Source organism: Nelumbo nucifera, chromosome 4 (genome assembly GCF_055504915.1).
Source record: "Nelumbo nucifera cultivar China Antique chromosome 4, China Antique-T2T, whole genome shotgun sequence".
NCBI classification, from domain to species: Eukaryota; Viridiplantae; Streptophyta; class Magnoliopsida; order Proteales; family Nelumbonaceae; genus Nelumbo; species Nelumbo nucifera.
In genome coordinates this window covers 87,056,101-87,079,596 of record NC_142652.1, presented here as the reverse complement: position 1 = coordinate 87,079,596, position 23,496 = coordinate 87,056,101, and the positions used below count along the sequence as shown (strand labels likewise).

At 41.1% G+C, this 23,496-nt stretch overlaps 1 protein-coding gene across 3 annotated transcripts in view; it reads left to right on the top strand.

Annotated features, from left to right (window-relative positions):
• Window positions 1–22,536, top strand: part of LOC104613108 (AP-5 complex subunit mu) — a 29,387-nt gene extending 6,851 nt beyond the window's left edge. Inside the window, exons 4-9 of one of the 3 annotated variants that reach the window (XR_016085797.1) lie at window positions 947–1,239; window positions 1,363–2,261; window positions 4,429–4,592; window positions 19,907–19,963; window positions 20,455–20,502; window positions 22,153–22,536. Coding sequence is in view for 1 of the 3 variants with exons in the window: in XM_010280809.3 (XP_010279111.1) it covers window positions 947–1,239; window positions 1,363–2,261; window positions 19,907–19,963; window positions 20,455–20,502; window positions 22,153–22,242 (1,387 nt within the window). In the remaining 2 variants the exon portion in view is untranslated. Of the gene's footprint in view, window positions 1–946; window positions 1,240–1,362; window positions 2,262–4,428; window positions 4,593–19,906; window positions 19,964–20,454; window positions 20,503–22,152 lie in introns of those variants that run through there. The other 2 variants (XR_737889.3, XM_010280809.3) reach the window with 2 other exon arrangements.
• Window positions 22,537–23,496: the final 960 nt, after the last annotated feature.

Genomic DNA, 23,496 nt, shown 5'->3' with positions numbered 1-23,496 from the left:
CCTGCGTTGTTTGGTCAGAAAAAAAGAAGGATTTTTGAAGATAGAAGTTGCAAAATCCGGGCAGTTATTGGCCTTATCATCATGGAGTTGGTTCCATTTTGAGTTGGAGACTTGGAGTCAAGCAGCCAGCTTTGGTTTTCACAAAGAGATCATAGGGATTGGTTCCCTTTGCCTTATTCATCAAATTAGTTGATTAGGATGTTCCACGAGGATGCTTCATGGCATGAAAGAACTATGCAGAAGGTTAGACTCTTGGCAAACAGCCTGAACATTTTTCCTGGATCCAACGGTTGGCTGTTGTTCTTGTGGATCTCTTAGAAAATAGAGGATTGGTGGCTTTAGAAAACAAAAGCTTTGCTTTGGTGTTACTTCAATGAAATGGCAATTCCTGCAAGAAATGATTATTTAACCTAGACAGCCCACCTGTATGGTGGGTGATAGATTGGTTAATCTGATTATTTGGATAGGCTGATCAATGTTCACATGTATGTAATGAACAAAAAATTCTAAAAAGAAATACAGAAATGAAAACTTTGTTTCTTGACTATATAAAGAATCAAGGACTCATCCATCTTCCTTCACAGAATAACTGTACCATTCAATACTTGTGCTTCTCAACTCTTTGGACAGAAAGAAGAGATAATGATTTAACTAATTATAGAACCCTAATGGTAACCATAAAGAAAGAAACTCCTAAAGGATTCAATGGATTGATGACAGTATTGTGGGGATTATTCTGCTGAGAGTAGGGTTGCCCAACTTGAAGAATTTCAACTACATTGTGCTCAGGTTAGGGTCTGGAACAATTGGAATTTTAACAAATTCCCAACTCAACCTGACCCAAGTTGTACCTTAATTGAGAACTTGTTATTACTCAGACTGATGTATTAATAGCACCTGCAATATGCTTGGGACATGTTTCACTGTTTTTCTTTCCATTTTAAAGGGCATTTATGGTGGGACATGCTATTGGTGATGTAATCACTGGTGATTTGGTGGAACCTGAGGTAGTTATAAGTGCGGCTCCTTCAGTTGGAGGATTGTTGGATTCCTTAACTGGCAGCATAGGGATCTCAAGCATTTCTGCAAGAGCAAAACCTGTGGCTGCACCAGTTGTGGCTTCTACAACTTCAGGCGCTGCTGTAGCTGGAGCTGCTACATCAGATGCTCCAAAGATAGGTTCAAGGCCTTTTGACAAAGATGCACTGCGGACATTTATTAGTAGCTCAATGCCCTTTGGTTGGTACTTTCTGTTATGGTATTTCTCATCTCAAGTTTCTCTCATATGATCTTTTGTAGATCTTCCAACAAGTTACTAAATATCTAGATTGGTTTTTAATCTGTGCATTTATTCAAATACAGGGACTCCTTTGGACCTTAACTGTTCCACTATTTCTGCTATGAAGGTGAATGGATTTTCTTCATCAGATTTGCCTCCTGCAGACCTAAGGCAACCGGCATGGAAGCCATACCTCTACAAAGGAAAACAGCGAATACTGTTTACAATTCATGAAACAGTTTATGCTGCATTGTATGATCGTGATGAAATTCCAGATGTTTTATCAATTTCAGGTCAAGTAAACTGCAGAGCAGAATTAGAAGGATTGCCTGATGTGTCATTCCCATTGACAGGGTTGAACAATGCTCACCTAGAGGTTTTATCATTCCATCCTTGTGCTCAAGTTCCAGAGCAAGGTGTAGATAAGCAGGGTGTGATGTTTTCACCACCACTTGGGAATTTTGTTTTAATGCGTTATCAGGCATTCTGTAGCCTTGGACCTCCGATAAAAGGATTTTATCAACTTTCAATGGTCTCTGAAGATGAAGGTGCCTTCTTATTCAAATTGCGCTTAATGGAGGGTTACAAGCCTCCCCTAACTATGGAGTTCTGCACTCTGACTATGCCCTTTCCTAGGAGAAAGGTGGTCTCTTTTGATGGAAATCCTTCTATTGGTGCAGTTTCAATGACTGAACGTTCGATTGAATGGAAAATTGTTGCAAGTGGAAGAGGTGTTTCTGGAAAAAGTATTGAGGCAACTTTTCCTGGAACAATCAAGTTTGCACCAAGGTCAACTCAAAGATTGCCCTCCATGCTTAGGTCAACTCAAGGACATATATCTGAAGATGATAGTGATATTGAGCCTGAGAATTCTAATAATATGGTAAATGTAGAGGAATACTTGATGGAAAAGATGAACAAGGATCTTCCATCAGTTGATTTAGAGGAACCATTCTGCTGGCAGGCATACAATTATGCGAAGGTATGTATTAGCTGTTTATCCCTGTGAAATAATTTATGGTGACCTGCATGTATGTGGTGTATTTATTGCTGCTTTCTGAAATATACTCTCTTGACTAGTTAAGCCCTCCTTGTGCATAAAGAGTTTCATAATCTTATTTTTTATTATTTAAATTTATAGATTAATCATAGTTTTCCACTATAAAAGGTGAAGCAAAGGGGAGTTATTGGGGGACATTATTAATATTAACATTTATTTAATGTGCTATTTATGTTGAACACAAATTTCATAAAATAAGCTTGGGAGGATCAATTATTGTACTAGTAAATAAGATGATATTTAATGCACTATTTGTGTAAAGGGGAAAATATTAAATCAATGATAATACTGCTAATTAGACGGGCAAAGATGTTATTGAGAAATCAAGATGCAGGTAATTGTGTAATGATGCTTCTTTGTACAAGGTAATTAGATATATAGGGTTATCCTATTACTGGTCATTTGTATTTTCACTTTCCAAACTTAAAGTGTAACATTTACCCTGTAAAAAATGTTTTTTTTTTCTAATTTATCAAAAAATGCTTTTTGTAAAAAAATGACAAAAAGATTTTTACAAAAAAGTTAGGTCCACATCCAATCCACCTAAATAAACATAATTACAAAACTGTTGAGAGTTCTTCACTGTGCATTCAAACTGCTCATAGTAGTGAATAATTATTTTAAAGGCATTGCCTAGGCAACTAGGTAGGGGTGGTCATGGGCCGGACTGGGATTTTACAGGGTATTAACATCATTCTGGACTGCCTGGACCCAGTCTGGCCCACACCTCAGGCCTAAGCATCCAAGCTTGCTCGTATGGATTAACAGATCTATACTTAAGAAAACTATTTTAATTTAAGGTTAGGGGTTATTTTCTCTCTGTAAGTAACATTCTCATTCTTTTTGAAGTTAGTGAAGAATTCTTTGAAAGCAATTATTTTTTTCTGCAACTTTTGGAGTTTCTGCATTGAGGAGTCCTCTTACTCTCTTTTGGTAGCAAGACCATTAATCTACCTGCCTGTCCTGTCCCCCCGTCCCCTTCTATACATCATCCCATTTATGTGCTTTTTTTAACCAATGAATTTATTGTCATCTCTTTCTCTCTTGCAGAAGAAAGTCCACATTTAACTCTTTCTACTAATTTATTAGCCCTAGTTAATTAATCATAATTTCAGATTTTAGTATTCTTTAAATCTCAAATTATTTAATCCTATGACCACTATATTTTAACAATAAACAAATAGACAACTTAAGATTGGGTGGTCCTCCATCGCTAGGTTTGAGTAAGAGGTACCAAAACTTCTATGTTTAATAAATTCTGGAGCCAAACTCCCATTTTTTATCCACTTATTAAAAAAACTCTTTTTTATTGATACAAAAGGAAGAATGAATTATATATTACAAACGCACATCTACACCAGTACCCCAAAATAATTTATCCCTTTCCACCCCTTGTTTTGCCAAAGCATCTCCGATGTGTTTGCTGATCTGTGAATAGACCTGTTCATGGGCCGGGCTGGGCTTTGTATATATATCAATAGAATACACTCAGGCCCGAGCCCAGCCCGACCATCGGGCCTAAGTCTTGAGCCCGAGCCCAGCCCTCATATAAAGCTCGAAGCCCAGGCCCGAGCCCGAGCCCGAGCCCGACCAGAAATTTGAAAAAAGAATTTTTTTCTTTTTTATTCAATTGAAAAGTGTTTTATTTATATTAAAAACTTCAAAACTCAAAAATAATAAACATCTCACTATTACTTGGAAAGAAACAGAAGAAGAACAAAGAAAAAATATTGTATATATAATTTTTATTAAATAAAATATATGTTTATTGTTTAATATATTGTATCAAGTTGGGCTCGGGCTCGGGCTCGGGCTGGGCTTTTTTGAGAAAGCCTGAGCCCGGCCCAAAAAAATGTTGGGCCCGGTGCTTTAGGCCCGAGTCTGCAGGCCTAAAATTATGACCAAGCCCGACTTAATAGCGGGTTGCCATCCTCTGATGTTGCCATCACAAGAAAAAGATTTATGCGCATATACTGTGTCTTATGCAAGCCATATACTGAATATTGTTTTAGGTGATTTTATGGTGCACTTTTTTATCTGTAACTTCCAATTTTATTTTATTGATTTGAAAAAGAATAATATATTACAGAATGGTTGTGCAGAATACCCCAACAAGTTTAGGGCTGTCTATCCCTTCCCATGCTTCTATTTCAGTTATATATTTCAATTTTATATCCTGGTTTATGAGTCCAGAAACCTGCTAGACCATTTGCTGATCAATGAGTCCAGAAAAAAGATGCTCCCAACTCCCTGGTTAGGCTCCTCACCTTCATTTTATTCCCATGCTGCCATGTTCCTAGTGTATCATTATGAATTTATGATGTCAACTTATGATCACCTTTGAATATCCTTCTGCCACAATATTTATGTAGCTTAGTTGTTTTTCCATTGTCAATCCTTGTAGTACAACTAATAATTCCACTCTGGTTGAGTTTCCTTGGCCCACCGGTCCAGTTGATTTTCATTATATCTCCTTGATGATTTCCGAAAGATGGTACTGAACAGAACTGAATGGCGAAACAGATTCATGCCGCTAATGTTATCTAATGTAAATAATAGAGTTCCTTACCTTTAACAGAATATCTCTAGAGTTCCTTAGCTTCTTTTCATCTTGAAGTTCATTTGAATGTAAACTGTTGTAATATTAGATTTATGTCACACAGGGGCATTATTGTCTTTTCTCTCACCCTAATATTCTCTAATATAAATAATAGAGTGGTCTGCTGCCACACATTCTTTTGACCCCTAAATCTTCTTCCTCCTCTCTCTTCTTTCTTCCAACTCTTAACCGGACAACATAAACTTATGTTATTTTTATTTTCTTAGTCATCTGGGAAATTGGTGGTGCATTATTCATTATTCTCCCCATCTTCGTTCATCTTGGTTTGTGAACTTCTAGTTTTTTCATTTAAGGTAGGTAGGTGAAAACTGAGGGAAAGAACCCAACTTGGTAATGTAGCAGGGTCAATATCCCTATTGGTAATACATTTTTATATTGGTGTCTCCATTTTGTTAATTATGCAAAAGAATAACCCATTGGTCATATTTTCATGAAAACCCAAGGCAGGGAGTTTAGAAAAAAGAAAGGATCCAGCAATGGGCAGCTTGTTCATGTCACCAAGGTTTTTCATCATCTCAAGGACGGGTTGGGGATGGTCCATGTGGCAGATTTAAGAGAAAATACAAAAGGAAAGGATGTAAGCTCATATCTAGAAATCAGATCTGTCTGACAAACAGAGGTGATGAAAACGGTTTAGCTGTGGATTCAGACAAGAAGGCTCAGAGCATTGATTTAAGTTAATCAAAGAGGGGAAGCTCTCGCAGGGGAAAAGGAGGATAAATATAGGTTAAAGGATTATGAGAGGAATTTGGAGGAAGAGAGAGAGAGCAGGAAGAAGGTTGAGGAGAAAAATAATGAAAAGGGGGGGGGGTAGTTAGGGGGAGAAGGAAATAAGAAGGAATAAAGCTGAAGAAACTCCCAAGGAAAATATAATGCAGAGAGGAAAAGTTGGCATTGATCAACTAGTTGATAGACAGTTGGCAGTTGGGAAATCTCTTGGTCTTTTCTTTTTGAAGTAGAGGAGTTTGACATCGTTGATGAAGAGTGAGGTGTTCTGTTGGTATGCTGCAGGTGAAAGGGGCGAGGCTTGTGTAGCTGTGGTTGTTCTGCATTTGGTTCCCTGGCTTAGTTTGTGTGTTCATGTGGATGCTTCAAATTCTGGGTTTTAGTTTTTATATTTCTTTTGGGGTGGTTGGTTTTGTAAGATATTTGAGGGTTTGTTGTGATGAGATTTGGGTGAAAAAGTTTTCAAAGGAAAGTGTTTGGGAGAATGTTGTTCCTTAGCTTTGTTTGGAGGTGTTTCCTCAACACTTCTCTAGGTTGTATTTGCTTTTTTCTTTTTAATGAAATTTCTTTTTTACTTGTAAAAAAAAGATATTTTCATAAGATGATGCCTTCTTTTCTCTTGCTTCAAAAGCATTGAAGGCATGCTATACAGGAATTGGAACTTACGTAGTCCCTGATTTGCATTGACAAGAGTTATGGTCATCCTTATGCCGTTTGAAGAGAACAAGGTGATACTGGATGTGGGGTTGGAAGAGGTAGATTTCACCACAGTCCAAACTGAGGAGGGCATTATAATGGTGGAGAACTGGTGGCCCCTCCTATAACTCGAAGACTTTCAACAATGGAAACTTTCGTTTGAAACTGGTAGGCCTCCCATTCAATCTATGGTGAAAGTGCCTGTTGGAGAAAATTACAGCTGCGTTGGATGGAGTTCTCATCTCCTACAAGAAAACAGATCTGAAGGCTGTTGGGATGCGAATTATAGGAGTGAAGCCAGACGCTGTACCACGTTCGTTCGAACTGTAGCCGATGGCTTATGGAGCAAGGTATGGGTAGCATTGGAGGTGGAAGCAGCACTGTTGAATGGGAGTTCGAAGGTTGAAGAAGATGGTGACGTGGCAGGTAGGGTGACACGTGGTGGCGACAGAGAAGCCACAAGACAATTGCGTAAGAAACAGAGTAACATGTGTACTTCTAAGGAAGTTGAAAAGCCAATAGTCTGGAAGGTTCGCACTCCAGAAAAAGAAGTGTATTCAAAAAATGGGGATAGGAAAGCGGGAGATTTTTCTTTTAAAGAGATATTAATGAAAGGGGCTGGAGTAGAGATTGGGGTGGGCCCACAAGGGAGTAAGTTAAACTGCCAGACCTTAGACGAGCTGGTGGTTCGAGCCGGCTCTAACATTTTCAACTCGGCCCACCGAATAGACAATAAGGCTAAGGTGTCACATGATGCTTTAAGTCATCACGTGAGGCAACCCGTTGGACCTTTGATAGACAGACTGAAGGGTCTATCATCGTCTTCATCATCTCTGAGATCGAATAGTAGGTAGAATGGGTGCGAACTAAGATGGAATCCGTGGCCAAAGAGGGTGACCGAGCACCCTAATCCAAGATTCACTAGGTGGAGAAATGATGCACAGGTAGTAAGCGAGTCAGATTGGTGTGACTCGGAGGACAAATCAGAGTTTTCTAGTTCGGAAGAAAACTCTTTAGCTGGAAGCGACCAAGGTTTGGAGCTAGAGCTGGGCGACATGGAAGCACTCTTCAAGCTTAATCTAGACGATCAAGCCGGTCAGGTTCAGTCTAGTTTGGAACCGATGACAGACATAAGGTCCTTGGGTGCTGTAGAAAACTTTCCGTCAAAGGAGGAGGAACCAAACCAGAGCCATAGACAATGTCAGGGAGCATCTTTAGGGATGAGTGAGGCAAGCCAGGAGATAAACGCTGACGCGCCAAGCAAGGTCAAAGTGCCAGACCCAGGCCAAGGCCATTTGATTTAGAAAGACACTGACCAACCAGCAACACCCACTGAGTCGGGAACTGGGGGTGCCATCTGTATGCCCTTACCGAGTCATCCTATAATCAACCCAGGTTTACTAGGTATCCAAGGTAACTGTGAATTCAGTTTTGGTTACTAATGGTGATTGTGCTATCCTTGCAGACACTACAGCTGAGAACCATTTTCACAGAGAGCCCCAAAATACTGAAGGTGCCCAGACTGACGGGGGAGCAAGTGATGTGGTGGGGGAGGTAGCAGCAATTGATGCTGTGGGGGATATCAGAGAAGATTATGGCAGGAAAGCAAGGTTGGTAGAAGATAGAGAGAGAAGCTGAGGATCATGGTGAGGGTGAATCTGATGAGGAGATAATGCTAAGGAAGTGGCTGAGAAGATGGGGGCTGAAAATTTCGCAATTAGGCCCAGACAAGTTTCAGAAGAAGTTGATTGAAAGGGAGAAACTAGACAAGAGGCGGGTAAGGGATCTGAAAAAGCAGAGAGGAGGGTGGGGTCAGACGGTGAAGGGTAGTGGGATAGGTGGAAGGAAAGGCTGAAAATAAAAGATAGGTGGGGTAAATGCTGTCATGATGATATGAAGATTTTAAGTTGGAAAGTTAGAGGGCTGTGGAGGAGGGTAGCAAAAAGAAGACTCATAAAGGAAGTGTTAAGGAGAGAAAAGCCAGATGTGGTGATGCTCCAAGAGTCTAAGGCACAAGAGATTGATAGAAGGTGGGTAATTAGTGTTTGGGGAGGTAGAGACATAGGATGGACAATGGCTCCGTCTTGTGGTGCATCAGGAGGAATAGTCACTATGTGGAATGAGAATATGGTGGAATGTTTGGAGGAATTAATAGGTGGGTTCTTAGTGTCAATAAAATTGCAGAATTTGGATGATAATTTTAATTGGGTGTTGACGAATGCTTATGGGCCTAAGGAATGAGATGTGGGAAGAATTGGCAGATGTGAGAGGTTTGTGGCAAGGCCCGTGGTGCTTGGGGGGGGGTTTAATGTGATCTGACATACTACTGAATCGAACAATCCGAGACAAAGGATAACCACTAGTATGAAAAGATTTAATAATTTTACAGACATATTTGAATTGAAGGAAATAGGGACCGAACAATATAGGTATACCTGGACTAACTGTCATTTGAACCCGGTGTGCTCAAAGCTGGATAGGTTTCTTGTGTCTTTGGACTAGGAGGAACATTGGAGTAACATGGTGGGCAGGATGCTGCCCAGGATCATCACCTTAGATCACTGACCGATATGTATCGGACAAGGGCTGACACCTTTTAGATTTGAGAACATGAGGTTAACAGTCCTGAAGTTTGTGCGAAAGGTTGAGGAGTGGTGGAAGGAAGATAACCCCCAAGTTGTGTGGGAAGGGATTAGATTCCGCAGGAAGCTTTGGAATTTAAAAGCAAAAATCAAGGAGTGGAACCTTAATAAGTTCGGGAGGATAGAAGAGAGGAAGGCTTATCTCATAAACAAGATTGAAGAAATAAATAAAAAGGAGGAATCCGACTCATTGGGTGTAGGGGAAAGAGATGAGAGATTTAATTTAAGAAAAGAGTTGGATTCTACACTCCTTAGAGAAGAAATGACTTGGAGGCAGAAATCAAGAGTGCGTTGGATCAAAGAAGGGGATGGGAATACAAAATTTTTTCACATGATTGAGAATGGGAGAAAAAGGAAGAATCTGATCTCTATGTTAGAATTGGAGGGTCGCACAATAACTAATCATGACGAGATTGCAGAGGCTTTTGTGGATCATTTTAAATCAATCTTAAGAAGGCCTGTCTCAGGAAGATAATTGGAAGGTTTAGATTGGCCAGTCCTAGAAGATGCCGTTAGTAGGAGCTTGGAAGAGAAAATTTGAATTAGATGTGGTGAAGGAAGCAATTTTTTCCATGGACCGCTCTAAAGCTCCAACGCCCGATGGATTCACTATGGCTTTCTACCAGGACTGTTGGGAATGGCTAAAGGATGATTTGATGTGAGTCTTTGTGGAGTTTTATGGTAGGGGGATTGTCAGTAAAGGTGTAAATGCCACTTTCATTGCGTTGGTTCCCAAGAAATCTGGTGCCTGCCACCCCAAGGACTTCAGGCCAATCAGCCTGGTGACAAGTCAGTATAAAATCCTTGCAAAAGTCCTCTCTATTCGGTTGAAAAAGGCCCTTCCGTCAATCATATCTCAATTTCAAGGGGCCTTCATCCAAGATAGACAAATTTCAGATCAAATACTCATTGCCAATGAGTGTGTGGAGGATTTCAAGGTAACAAGAAGGAAGGGCATTGTGTGTAAGTTGGATCTAGAGAAAGCCTATGACTTGGTGGATTGGGAGTCTTAGTTGAAGGTTTAAGGAAGTGTGGCTTTGGGGCAAGATGGTGTAAACGGATTAAAGGATGCCTTCAATCTTCCCACTTTTCGGTGTTGGTAAATGGTGCAGTTAAGGATTTCTTTGGTGCCCTAAGAGGTGTGAGACGTGGGGACCTTTTGTCCCCTTTCCTCTTTACCATTTTAGCTGAGGTCTTTAGCAGATTGATCTCGAAGGCAGCGGAGGTAGGTTTGTTAAGGGGTTGGAAAGTAGGAAGGGAGAGGGTGGTTCTAACTCACCTACAATTTGCAGATGATAGAGGAACTCGTGTGAGCAATGTAGTAAGAGACCTAAGATGGGAAGTTTCACTCAGGCGGGGAAGTGGCGAGTGGAGCTGGCTATAGAGTCAAAGAAATTCCTATTTGAGCCGGGACGGACAAAGGGCAAGTCGTACTTGAAGATCAGGGAAGGAAATAGGGCAACGATTATTCTACCAGAGGAAGCTTGCAGTTGGCTGAAAGGTTTTGTTGATGGAGTAGTCAATACTATCAAGGAAGAAGGTTGGAAAAACTCACTGAGTTGCAATGGTAAAAGATACGATGCAGTACTTAGGAAAAATGAGAGGGACTGGTTCTTCACAGTAACAGAGTATTTTGGCATCAACAAGAAGTAGATGATTTGTGTGCCGGAGGGGCAAAGGAAGCAAGGTTGGAGCTCCTTTGCTAGGAACCTTCAAGCTTTCCTAGTGAAGGTTGAGAGGAAGGGCGAAGAGCCTAATGGAAGCCCAATGGTTTGTAACTCCACCTCCCACTGTTTACCAGCGTCGAGTAATAACCACACCCCGCTCTGTCAAGAGGTCTTAGTAAACTCTGCAACTGTTCTTTGGAAGATAACTCTCGATGAAGAAAGAAGCAACTGGGAGCACAAAATGGTGTTAAAGGCAGATAAGGTGGTAAGGGATTGGACAAAAGTCCTTAACACAGTGGCAGAGAGATTGGGTGTTGATGGCGATGCTGTTCTTTTGCTGTTTTCTGAGAAGAAAGCAACCCTTGACGTGGGTGGTGAGAAGTTGAGTTTCAGCACGGTAAGAACTGAGGATGGGCTGATACAGATTCAAAACTGGGTCCCAATCTGCAATGAAGTCGATCCAGAAGAAGGCGGTTTCTCCATTAAACTGTTAGGGCTTCCATTCAACCTCTGGAATGAATCGATTCTGGGAAAAATCACAAGAGCTTTAGGTGGAGTTTTGCTGGAACAAAACCAGAGGTACTTGCGAGTTGTGGAGATCAAGGTCGCAGGCATAAAGCCAGAGAACGTGCCTCACTCGTTGGAAATCCTCTCTGGTGGCGCCTGGTACAAGATTTGGCTTGCTTTTGAAGCTGAAGCATCGCTTTGGGGAAGACGCACGGAGGTAGGGGATGATGGTGAAGTGGCAGGGTGGAGGACACGTGGCAAGCTAGGGACGGAGAAGCGGAAGTTTGGCTGTGTGAAAAGGGAAGAGGAACAGTCGTAAGAGGTTAATCAGTCCCGTAATGCTCTATTTAAGGCAATAAATTCAAATATTTTTGAATTAAAGACTTTCATTAATGGTGGTCCTTCCTCTGTTGACGTGGCCAGGAGAGGAGTCGGCTTGGTTGGTCTCAACCGAGTGGCTCTATCTGAACCGGCTGGAATTAGGGGCGGCCCAGCCTTTAGACCTTTGATGACTTTAAGTGAGCCACGTGACAGTTTAAGGTGTCACGTGGGTCGGGTTAAGGAGAGGGAGATGGTAGACAAGACTTACCGTCTATCATCTTCCAAATCAGGTGTGTCTGAAACGAACCAGGTTCAGGGGCGGTGAACAGAAGCTGGAACCAAGTCTCTAAGCTGGGTCTCTCGGTGGGATGTCGACGAACAACTCTCTCTTGCAGTAGATCGCCCAAATCCGCGATACCTGAGACACAGAACAGAAGAAAGGGAGGAGGATGATAAGGATTGCTTAAGGTGTAGTTCCGAAAGTGAAGATGAGGAGAGTTCAGAAGAAATTTCAAGCCAAGGGAGTTTGGAAGACGATGAACTCCAAGGAGATCAAAACAGGGAGACTCTAAATCTGATGGGTCTCTTTCTTGGAAATTGGGAGTGTGCACAAGTGGAGTCTGGGGCAGATTGGAAGGAAAAGTCAGTGTTTGCCAACAATGCTGGTCAAACCGACGGGGGGCAATTTCAATGCCCACAAGGGGATAAGCCTTCACAAAGTCTTGGGGCTAGGCAAGAAACCGAGATGGTGGCAGATCGTGTTAACCCAAAACTGAACGGGGATACACCTCTGAGAGGTAAATAGTCGGGTAAGAGAAGCAGCCTATGTGTAAACCAAATGATGGGGAATGTTTCCCTCCAAAACGAGGAGACAGAAAACTCCAATTTCTCTTTACTGGGTTTGGCTTCCACCTGTCCTCCCTTGCATTCCCCTCTAAACTCCCGGTCAGATTCAGGTAAATCTGTCAACTCTGTAAATTCATTTTTTTCTATTGATGAGGTTGCCGGGTCCCTTGTTCTAGATTCCCTCCCCAGTTCAGAGTCTGAAGCCCATAGTCAGAAGACCACAAGAAGTTTTCAGGGGGTGTTGGAAGGGGAGATGAGGGTGGAGGGAACTTGCATGGATAAAAGAATTTGGGGAATCATTGACGGTATAATGGGAGCAATTGAAATAAATGAATTATGGAGGAAGGCTACAACTGGGACAGAATCGGATTATAGTGGGGAGGCTGAGGGCAGAGTTGAGGAGATGGCTAGGAGTGGAGAGCACAAAGATATTGAAAGAGGAGAGGATAGTAAGGAGGACTCGATAGCAGAATTTGTTGGCAAGCTAGGGTGTAAACTTAAGAACCCAAATGACCTAAAAGCCTTTCTACAAAATAAGGAGGAGAGTAAGATTAAAAGAAGAAAACTGAGTGAAGTTGAGAGGTTAAGGAGAGATATTGAGGGGGATAAGAAGTTTGGGGTGAGAGGGGAGAGAAGGAAAGGGATTAAATAAATCTCAAGTGAGTTAGGGTTGAAGCCTAAATTTGAAATGCGGATCCTAAGCTGGAATGTAAGGGGGATGGGTAGTGCGAGGAAGAGAGCAACTATCAAGAGGGGATTAATAAGTTTGACCCGGATGTGGTGTTAATTCAAGAATCTAAGAGATCTAATTTCGACAATAGATGGGCAAGAGGTGTGTGGAGATCAAGGGGGATAAGGTGGACGACTGCTCCATCATGGGGAGCTTCAGGTGGGATTGTAACTTTGTGGAAAGAGGATGTGGTTGTAGGGGTCGAGGAATTAAAAGGAGATCACTCACTATCTGTGAAATTTAGGCAGGTGGCAGATGGTTTTGATTGGGTCTTAACAAATGTATATGGCCCAATGACTACAGATAGAGAGAAACTGTGGGAAGAGTTGAGTGATATTAGGGGCCTCTGGGAAGGACCCTGGTGCGTGGGAGGGGATTTTAATGTGGTGAGGTTCAAAGAGGAAACTAATAATCTGAGTCAGAGGGTGACTACAAGCATGAGGAATTTCAATCAGTTTGTGGACACCTTTGAGCTTAAAGAAATCCCTCTTCTAAATCACAATTTCACTTGGTCCAACCTACAATCTAGGCCGTTTTGCTCCAAGCTAGATAGATTCCTGTTTTCAACAGATTGGGAAGAGCATTGGAGGAATCTAACTTCTAGGGCACTCCCTAGACTTACCTCAGACCACTGGCCCATAGTGATGTGTAAGGAGGAATTAAGAGGAGATGGACCTACCCCTTTAGGTTTGAGAACATGTGGCTGGCTCATCCGGGATTCATTGAGAAAATCAGAGACCGGTGGGAGCAATGTAATCTATTAGTAGAGTGGGAGGGTATGAAATTCCACAAGAAGCTTCAATTTCTAAAATCCAAGATAAAGGAGTGGAATTGGCTGGAGTTTGGAAGATTGGAGGAGAGAAAGCAGACTTTGCTGGAACAATTAGAGGACTTGGATTTGAAGGAAGGTGCCCCTTTGGAGAGGAAGATAGAGAGTTGAGGTGGAGTGTGAGGAGGCAGATGGAAGACCTTTTGCTCCAAGAGGAAATAAGTTGGAGATAGAAATCTAGGTGCAAATGGTTAAAGGAGGGAGACAGAAACACGAGGTTTTTCCATTCTTTGGAAAATAGCAGAAGAAGGAAGAACTTCATTTCAAAATTGGAAGTCGAAGGTGAAGTAATTCCCCACCAAGCAGAAATGGTAGAGGCCTTTGTAAATCATTTTAAATCTATTTTCAGAAGGCCGGTAAATGTGAGGGTTTGGTTGGAAGGGCTAGATTGGCCTACTCTAAGTGTAGCGGATAAGGAGTGGTTAGAGAAGGTTTTTGATATAGAGGAGATTAAGGAGGCAGTGTTTATGATGGATAGGACAAAAGCTCCAGGCTCAGATGGATTCACAATGGCTTTTTATCAGGATTGCTGGAATATTGTGAAGTAGGATATTATGCGGGTCTTTGAGGAATTTCATAGGAGGGGAATTATCAATCGGGGCTTAAACTCCACTTTTATTGCTTTGATCCCGAAGAAGAAAGAGGCTTCACACCCTAAGGATTTTAGACCTATCAGTTTGGTGCATGGTCTGTATAAGATAATTGCAAAAAGTGCTGTCTCTAAGAATAAAGAAAGTTCTTCCTTCTATTATTGCACCCAATCAAGGAGCGTTTTTGAAGGGGAGGCAGATCATTGTTCAAATCTTGATTGCAAATGAGAGTTTGGAAAGTTTCAAGAAGTCCAAGAAGAAGGGTGTGGTCTGCAAACTAGATTTAGAGAAGGCCTATGACCTAGTTGATTGGTCTTTCCTGGTGGAGGTGATGAGGAGTTTTGGGTTTGGAAACAGATGGTGTAAATGGATTTGGGGTTGTGTTAAGAGTTGCCACTATTCAATCTTGGTGAATGGAGTTGTAAGGGATTTCTTTCCTGCCTCGAGGGGAATAAGACAAGGAGACCCACTCTCCCCCTTCCTATTCACTTTGGTTGTAGATGTTTTGGGCAGACTGATTCATAGAGCTGATGCGAGGAACTTAGTAAAAGGGTGGAGAATAGGAAGGGGTCAAGTACCACTAACACACTTACAGTTCGTAGATGACAATTCTTTTTTGTGAAGGTGGGGACATAAATTGGATAGGGAACCTGAAATTGGCCATACAATTATTTGAGTAGATGTCCAATCTAAAAGTGAACTTTGATAAGAGCTATTTGGTGGGAGTGAATTTGGAGGAGAGAGAGGTAAGTGAATATGTGGGGTTATTAGGGTGTGCAATTTCGGATTGGCCATTGACTTATTTGGGTCTCCCCTTAGGAGATAATCCCATGAAGGACAACTTCTGGAACCCAGTTCTAGAAAGACTTGAGAAAAGGCTTGCCTCATGGAGGAAAAATTATCTTTCTCTAGGGGGGAGAATCACTTTAATTAGGTCTACCCTAGCTAACCTTCCTGTTTACTTTCTGTCGGTGTTTAAGATTTCCGCAAAGGTCTCAAGTAGAGTGGAAAAGTTAATGAAGGATTTCTTGTGGGAACCAGGAGAGGAGAAGAAAGACCATAGGGTGAGTTGGGAGGTGGTAACTAGAAGCAAGCAGTTGGGAGGGCTTGGGATTGGGAATATCAGGAAAAGAAACATGGCATTGTTGGGGAAATGGTTATGGAGGTTTCCAATGGAAAGGGACAAACTCTGGACGAAGATTGTGGCTAGTATACATGGGCTGGAAGACAATGACTGGGATCCAGGAATCTTGGCAAGGACTACAGCTGCTTCTCCTTGGAAAGCCATTCATGATTTGCTTTCGGTTTTCTCCCCTTGGATAAGGTATGATCTGAACTTTGGTAATCTCGTAAAATTCTGGGAGCAGCCTTGGGTTGGGGACTCATCTTGATTGTCCAATTTCCCTCCTTATATGCGTTGTCAGACCTGAAGAATGAACCCATTTCTTCTTTCTTAGTTCCTTCTGATTTTGGATGGAATCTAGGGTTGAGGAGAACAGTAAGGGATACGGATTTGGGTTGCTTGTCATCTCTACTGGCCACCCTTGAAAATGTTTTCTTGGACCCGAGTAAGGATGACTCCAGAATTTGGACCCCATCCTCCAATGGTTCCTTCTCCTGTGCGTCGTTTTTTGAGACCTTGGTCCATCCTCTTGCTCTCTCTGGCCTTTTCTTCCTTGTTAATGAGATTTAAAGTAAACCCATTCTTCCTCGGGTTGGTAGTTTTTGCTGGGAAACTTTCCTGGAAAGAATAAACACAACCGACTTGCTTCAAAGAAAGAGACCTAATTCTTACTTACTTCCCAATAGGTGTGTTCTTTGTAAAGCTAATGGGGAAACGGCTTACCGCCTTATGGTTACTTGTTTAGTTACTAAGACTATTTGGGAATGGGCTTCATCCTTGTTTGGATGCACTTGGAATCCCCCCGTGAGTTTGCAAAGCTTGTACTCTCCCTCGTTCTCTAGATGGCCTAAGAAAAGAGGGAAGATCATGTGGAGAAGCATTAGAGCAGCTGTGTGCTGGTCCGTATGGGAAGAGAGGAACTCTAGACTTTTTTCAGACAAGGAAAGATCTATGGAGAATTTAACTGAATTGATACACTTAAGGGTCAGCCATTGGCCGAAATTTTTGGAGCTTTATTTAGAGTTCTCCATGGCTGATCTTTTGAGAAAGTGGAAAGAAGTTGCTACCTCGGCTTAGTGCAAAAGGACCTCTAGACCTTCTTGGTCGCCCCCTCCTTCAGGATTCATGAAACTGAATTTTGTTGGTTGTAGTTTAAGGAATCCCGTGCCTTCTGGGATTGGGGGAGGTTTCAGAAATGAGGCTGGGATTATTTTTGCTATGTTCTCTGGCCCTATTAGTGAGGGTGACTCTCTTAGGGCAGAGATTTTAGCAGCTTTGGAAGGAATCAAAAGAGCAAGAGAATCAAACATTCAGTGCTTGATCATTAAAGGGGACTCGGAGGTGGTAATTAGGTGGTTGAAGGAAGACAACAATGGTTTGTGGAGCTACAGAAATGAAAATAAAAAATGTAAATGGCTGAGTAGGGATATTGAGGTGAAGTACAGTTGGGTGAAGAGAAGTGCTAATTCCATGGCTGATGGGTTAGCCAAGCAAGGGGTGCTTAAGGATTCTTTGCTTTGGGCCACTTTTTAGCTTTCCTTCTTGTTCTCTGTTGTGGGGGAGTTAAGATATTTTACCTCCCCTCTCTTGTACTCAAAGTTTCACAATTTTTATAATCTAATAAAACTTTCTGTTATTGATAAAAAAAACAATTTGTGGATGACATCATTATTTTCTGTGAGGCTGGTGAGGAGTTAGGGGCAAGAAACCTAAGAATGTTGGTAAAACTCTTTGAAAAAGTGACAAATCTAAGAGTAAATCTTCACAAGAGCCAGGTGGCAGGGATCAATTTAGCACTAGAAGAGATTAATGTTTGGGCCGAGGAACTAGGATGTTTATGCAGTGAGTTGCCACTCAAGTATTTAGGGCTCCCCCTTGGTGCAAATCCCAAAAGCATAGGTTTTTGGAATCCAGTTGTGGAGAGGTTTGAAAAGAAACTCAGTGGTGTGGAAGAGGAATTATATTTCTCTGGGGGGAAGGATTACTCTTATCAAGTCTACCCTAGCAAACCTTCCAGTTTACTACCTCTCGGTGTTCAGCTTGCCTCAAGTTGTGAGAAAGAAATTAGAGAGAATAATGAGGGACTTTTTGTGGGAACCTGGCGAGAAGAAGAAAGATCATTTAGTAAGATGGGATCTTCTAACTAGAAGGAAAGAATTTGGAGGATTGGGGTTAGGAAGGTTGAAGGAAAAGAACGAGGCTCTACTAGGAAAGTGGGTATGGAGGTACCCACAAGAAACAAACATATTGTGGCACAAAATTGTGACTAGTATTCATGGGCTTTTTGAAAATGGTTGGGACGCTGGAGTGTCTTACAGGGTTTCCAGTGCTTCACCGTGGAAAGCAATTCACAAACTCCTCTCTTTGTTCCTCAATCATGTCAGGTTTGATCTCAACTCAGGTAACAAAGTCAAATTATGGGAAGATGTTTGGGTGGGTGACTCTTCTTTAAAGACTTTATTCCCTTCAGTTTATGCCCTGTCCCGCTTTAAGGGCAAACCGGTTGCTGATTTCCTGTCCCCCTCTCCCTCACAATCTGGTTTTGCTTGGAACCTGGGTCTCCGCCAGAAATGTGCGTGACTCGGAGTTGGATTTGGTGTCTGCTATTATTCAGATGCTTGACGGGATTTGTATTGAACCTACTAAGCAAGACACTAGAATCTGGATTCCTAACCCCCTTAGTGAGTTCAGTTGTGTGTCCTTCAAAACCTTGACTTTTCAACCTGGGGTCCAATTTCCAATCCGTGAAGTCTGGTGTCGCCCTATTCCCCTTAAAGTGGGTGCTTTCTGTTGGGAAGTTTACCATGGTGCAATTAACACCTGTGATCTGATGCAGAGGAAGAGGCCTGGTTGGTGCCTTTCACTTAATTGGTGCTGTTTGTGTGAGTCTAATGGTGAAACTGATCTTCGTATTTTTGTTTCCTGTCCTGTAGCTAGCAGCATTTGGGAGTGGTTCTTTTCTCTCTTTGGATGCAGGTGGGATACCCCGGTGAGCTTGGGGAGATTGTTTGAAGCCTCTACTTTCAGGTGGCCAAAAAGAAGAGGAAAAACCTTGTGGAGATGCACACGGGCAGCAGTACTTTGGATGTTATGGGAGGAAAGAAATCTGAGGATTTTTGAAGGAAAGAAAAGGTGCAAGGAATTACTGATAGAAGGGATTATGTTAAAAGTGACTTCATGGGTAAAATCGATGGAGTCATTCTCAGATTTTACTGTGGATGATATAATCAGGAACTGGAGGACTATAGCATCCTTGTCATCTGCTAAAAAGAAGGTAGTAACAAGTTGGAATCCTCCTGAATCTGGATTCCTCAAATGAAACTTTGATGGGAGCAGTTTTGGCAACCCGGGCATGGCTGGAATTGGTGGGGTCATTAGAGATGACATGGGGAATGTAGTGGGGCTGTTTTCCGACCCTATTGGGTGGTGAGACTCCATTACAGCTGAACTAAAAGCTCTGGTTTTCGGTATACAAATAGCCTCGGAAATAGGTGTAAGGAAGCTGGTTGTAGAAGGCGACTCCAAAGTGGTTATAAGCTGGCTAAAGCAGGATGGAAAGGCTCCATGGGTATTCAGAAATGTGATTAAGAAAATTAATCACTTTACAAAGGATATGCAGGTTCTATTTCAGTGGACTCCAAGAGCAGCAAATGGGTTTGTGGACCAGCTAGCAAAGCAAGGGGCTAATAGGGAACATTGTTTTTGGGCTCTGTTGTAAGACTGTAAAGCAAATCTTAGGTGGAATGTTTTTGGACATTGGGGTAGCTGAGGGTATCCAATCTCTGTATTAATGTTCATATCTTTTTATTAATAAAATCATTTTCACTGATAAAAAAAGAGTTATGATCAATGGCATCATACGACTAGTTGAATGTTACTATTTTCAGAGGTTTTAGGGAAGACCAACCAATCGGCGCCATATATTCTTTTTATTTTTATTTTTATTAGCGAACCGTATATTCATTTTATGACAACAATCACACTCTGTTGCTTTATCAACTGTATTAGTGAGAAACTGATAAGTATTTGGTAAAATGGCATATTGGAGTGAGCACATGTTAAGCTCACAAGTGATATTAATATCAGTATCTTTGCCTATTTTATGTTGATAAATCATTTGGGGCAACATATATTGAACCTGTAAAATTGCAGCAGCATTTAATTGAGCTCATTATATTAAATTAACAGTTAATTCAATCATGATCACAAGAAAGTTTTGGCTTTACAATCATCTAATGCCCTGGTATGATTGTTACTTCATTATTTACAGGTGTCCTTTAGGATTGTGGGAGCAACACTTTCAGGAATGACAATTGATCCAAAAACGGTAAGCCAAGTACATTTTGACTGTTATAGTTTTCTCAAATTCCATTCCAATTGGTTCTTAAAGCTTTGTTATGCCACCTTTGATCATTTATGTAACTTGCTTTGTTTATAAAGTATTACCGAAACCAATGTTTTTAAACCATTATTGACCAAGACGGTCAGAATGTTCAACCTGTTGCATGTAGGGAAAGCTGGGTTGGTTCAACTCTAAACCCACAAAGCCTTAAAACCTGTTGATGACCTAGGAGGGGTGAGGGGAATTATATCATATGATTCTTTGAACAGTCTCTTTGGTTCAAATGCACTTCTGACCCTTATTGAGTACTTTGGCCTTTTTTATATTTGGATAATAGGATTCCTTGCTGACTTATATGGCTTAGTTTTCGGTTTGCCTGGACGTGCAAAAGACCTAATACTTGCTCATAATCATGAGTCGATACTTCTAACTTCATGGTTTTTATTACAACTCCAAATTTTATGTACGGTGTGCAGGTTAGCATTTATCCAGCTGTCAAAGCACCAGTGGAGTTCTCAACTCTGGTAGGCTCAACTTAACTGAAACAAAAGCTTTTAGTGCTAGTATGCTTCTTATTTGTTTCTTCGAATGTTTATTGTCTAAATAAAAAGATTACATAAAAGTATGATTACACAAGTGCTCTTGAGTTCTTCAACAAGGACAATAGATAGTCACAAAATCCCATTCTACCAAGTTCTTCAGAATACAACATACCAACTTTTCTTATGAGGGATTCATTCCTGGGTGAAATTAAGAAAAAAATGGATGGGATAGAAATTATGGTCGAAATATTACAGAAACCCCCCCTGGGCACGTGAAATGGCTTAGCAAATGCACTAGCTAGGTAGGGTGCAAATAGGGACCAAATGTATAGGGAATTTGTATGATTATATCCTAGAAGGAAGAAACTTGTAAGAGGTAGGCAGGATGGGGCCTAGCCTACATAAAAAGGGTGTCTCAAGACACATCCTATATACATTGTAACATATGCATTATTTCTTTCTATACTTAATAAATTGATCTTTTGTTGTTGCTGATAAAAAATGTAATGATGCAGGCAATGTTGCCCATTTACATAATTACATGAATAGCCATCATCATTGACCTAACCCCAACTATGGGGCAGGTTAAGGCTGCATTTGGCATTCCTTATTTCAAGGACTTACCTCCTTTTTGCAATTAAAAACTCAAGTGTTCATAAGGGCATTTTATTAACAGCAAAAAGGAGATTAGTCATTAAAATAAGGAATGTCAAATGCAGCCTAAATGGATCTTGTTCCTTTGGTTCTGCTCCCTTTAATACCACAACTTTTGTCAACTATACTCTTACCACCAGAATGCTTTTGCTTACCTGCACGGCTGCACCACATGCCCTTTTAGCCTTTTCTTTGTCCTTTTAGAGCCTTGAAGTCTTCAACTTGCAAAAGATCACTCTGTATCACTGACGTAGTTATTGGTCTCATTTGACATTACTGGACCATCATTGAAGATATGTACAGATAAACTCAAATTGCATTACATTTCTATTGGCGGATGGTTATAAGCAGCACATATAAGTTTTTTATACTTTTTGTAAAGCAAGTATGAACTTCCTTTTTTAGCATGTATAATTGTCATTGCTGGACCTATATAATTTCTACTGGTTTTACTGATTTTGGGAAATATATTAGTGGGAATATAAATAGGAAAGCTCAGCTTACTCGAAGCAATCCTTTCACCTCAGTGCCATGAAATTGGAAGCTGACCCTGTATTATACATGATGCTTTGGTGGAGAACAATATGAAATTGTTCTAGGCCATTTATTTGTAAACCGGTGTACAAGTTAGGATCGAGTGAGTAGCTACTGGCTGGGCTATGCTGAATACTTCTGGATCCCCTTTTTATATCTCTACAATGCATGCCGATAATCAAATATCTAGTTGTCTATAGTTCATTCCTGGATCCCATAAGCTAGGAGGCTGAAAAGCTATGCCTATGGCCATTTATCAAAGGGTTGATGACTCAGTTTAACAGAAGATATTGGCCCTTGGTAGAGGGGAAATGTGAAAACAGGATTCATGGGTTGTAAGTCGGGATAGTTATGTTGTTTTCCTCCTTTTTTATTGCCTGTGCATGTGATGTGTGTTCTAGGAGGTTTCCACCATATTTACCTGCTATGATTTGGGTGCTACAGGTTTCCTCTGGAGATTATATATTGTGGAATACCTTGGGGAGATGCCCCTTTGCTGCTTCACCTACAGTACAGAGAAAGGACCGCAAATGAGGGCGAACAGAATTTTGTGCTTCCGCTGAAAAGATGCCTTGTGTTTTCCAATGAAATGACCCAACTCCTGTGTTTTAAATGGGAGCCGAACAAGAAAGAATTGACATTGGATGAATCGAACATTTCGAGAGGTGTTGCGTTGCAACATCCAGGTGTAGAGCTTTTTAATCATCTCGATTTCAAATAAAAAAATGGGGAAGACGAGTACTGATATTCTGGGTGTGAGTCGTGTGACCATGTAAAGGGTATTATTCATTCCCTCTTTAATTACTTTAGTGCCATTCTTTTATTTCATTGGGCAAATTTCTTAAAATATCCTTATGCTTTAGGAAACTGATTAACTCTATATATATTATTTCAAAATACCCTTAAGTTTTCTTATAATCGAATTTATCCTTTCCACTGTCCTGTAAATTTTTAAAATAAAACCGAACTACCCAAGTGATGAAAAATTTAATTTGCTTGGCATTCTCCCATTGTCACTGCACTGGGATCTCGGGCGTACTTAATTACAGGAACTTCAACCGTCACCACATTGGGTTCTCAGGCGCGCTTGATTACAGAAACCTCACCGTCACTGCATTGGGTTCTTGAGCGTGCTTGAAACATAATCGTCACCGCACTGGCTTATCTAGTGCACTTGAAACTTCACCTTCACCGCACCGAGTTTTTGGGCGTGCTTGATTACGAAAACTTCATTGTCACCACATTAGGTTCCATAATTTGAAGTTTCTACAGACACCTTCATTGTCATTCTCACAGTAGAGTCTGTCTGCCCATTGATCATTGGGTCACTGTAATGGGTAAGGGAGGACCCTCAGTTGTATGGTGGTGGCTCATCGTTCCAAAACCCACCACCCAGTCCTAGTCTAGTCTCTGCTCCCATCCAGTCCGGTCAACTATGTTTCCATCGCTTTTCCTCTGTTCTTTCTTCCTCTTAGAATCTAGATATTTAAATCCAATTTTCTACCATTTAAAACCATTTGAGGATCCCATGGTTTAATTGATATGCTTTGTTTCTCAATTATTATTGTAATTATCTTGTTCCAAATTTCTGCTTATTTGATGGAGACAACAATACACACAACACATACATACACAAAGAGAGAATGAAGGTACAGAGATCAGATTGAGCTACAAAAGGGAATATGAATCCATTACACTAGAACTTTCTCTTTCCAAGTCCTCCCCTTGTATCAAACTTCTTATAATCAATTTCAAAATCCAGGGAGTCGGCATTAGAATTCCAATCAG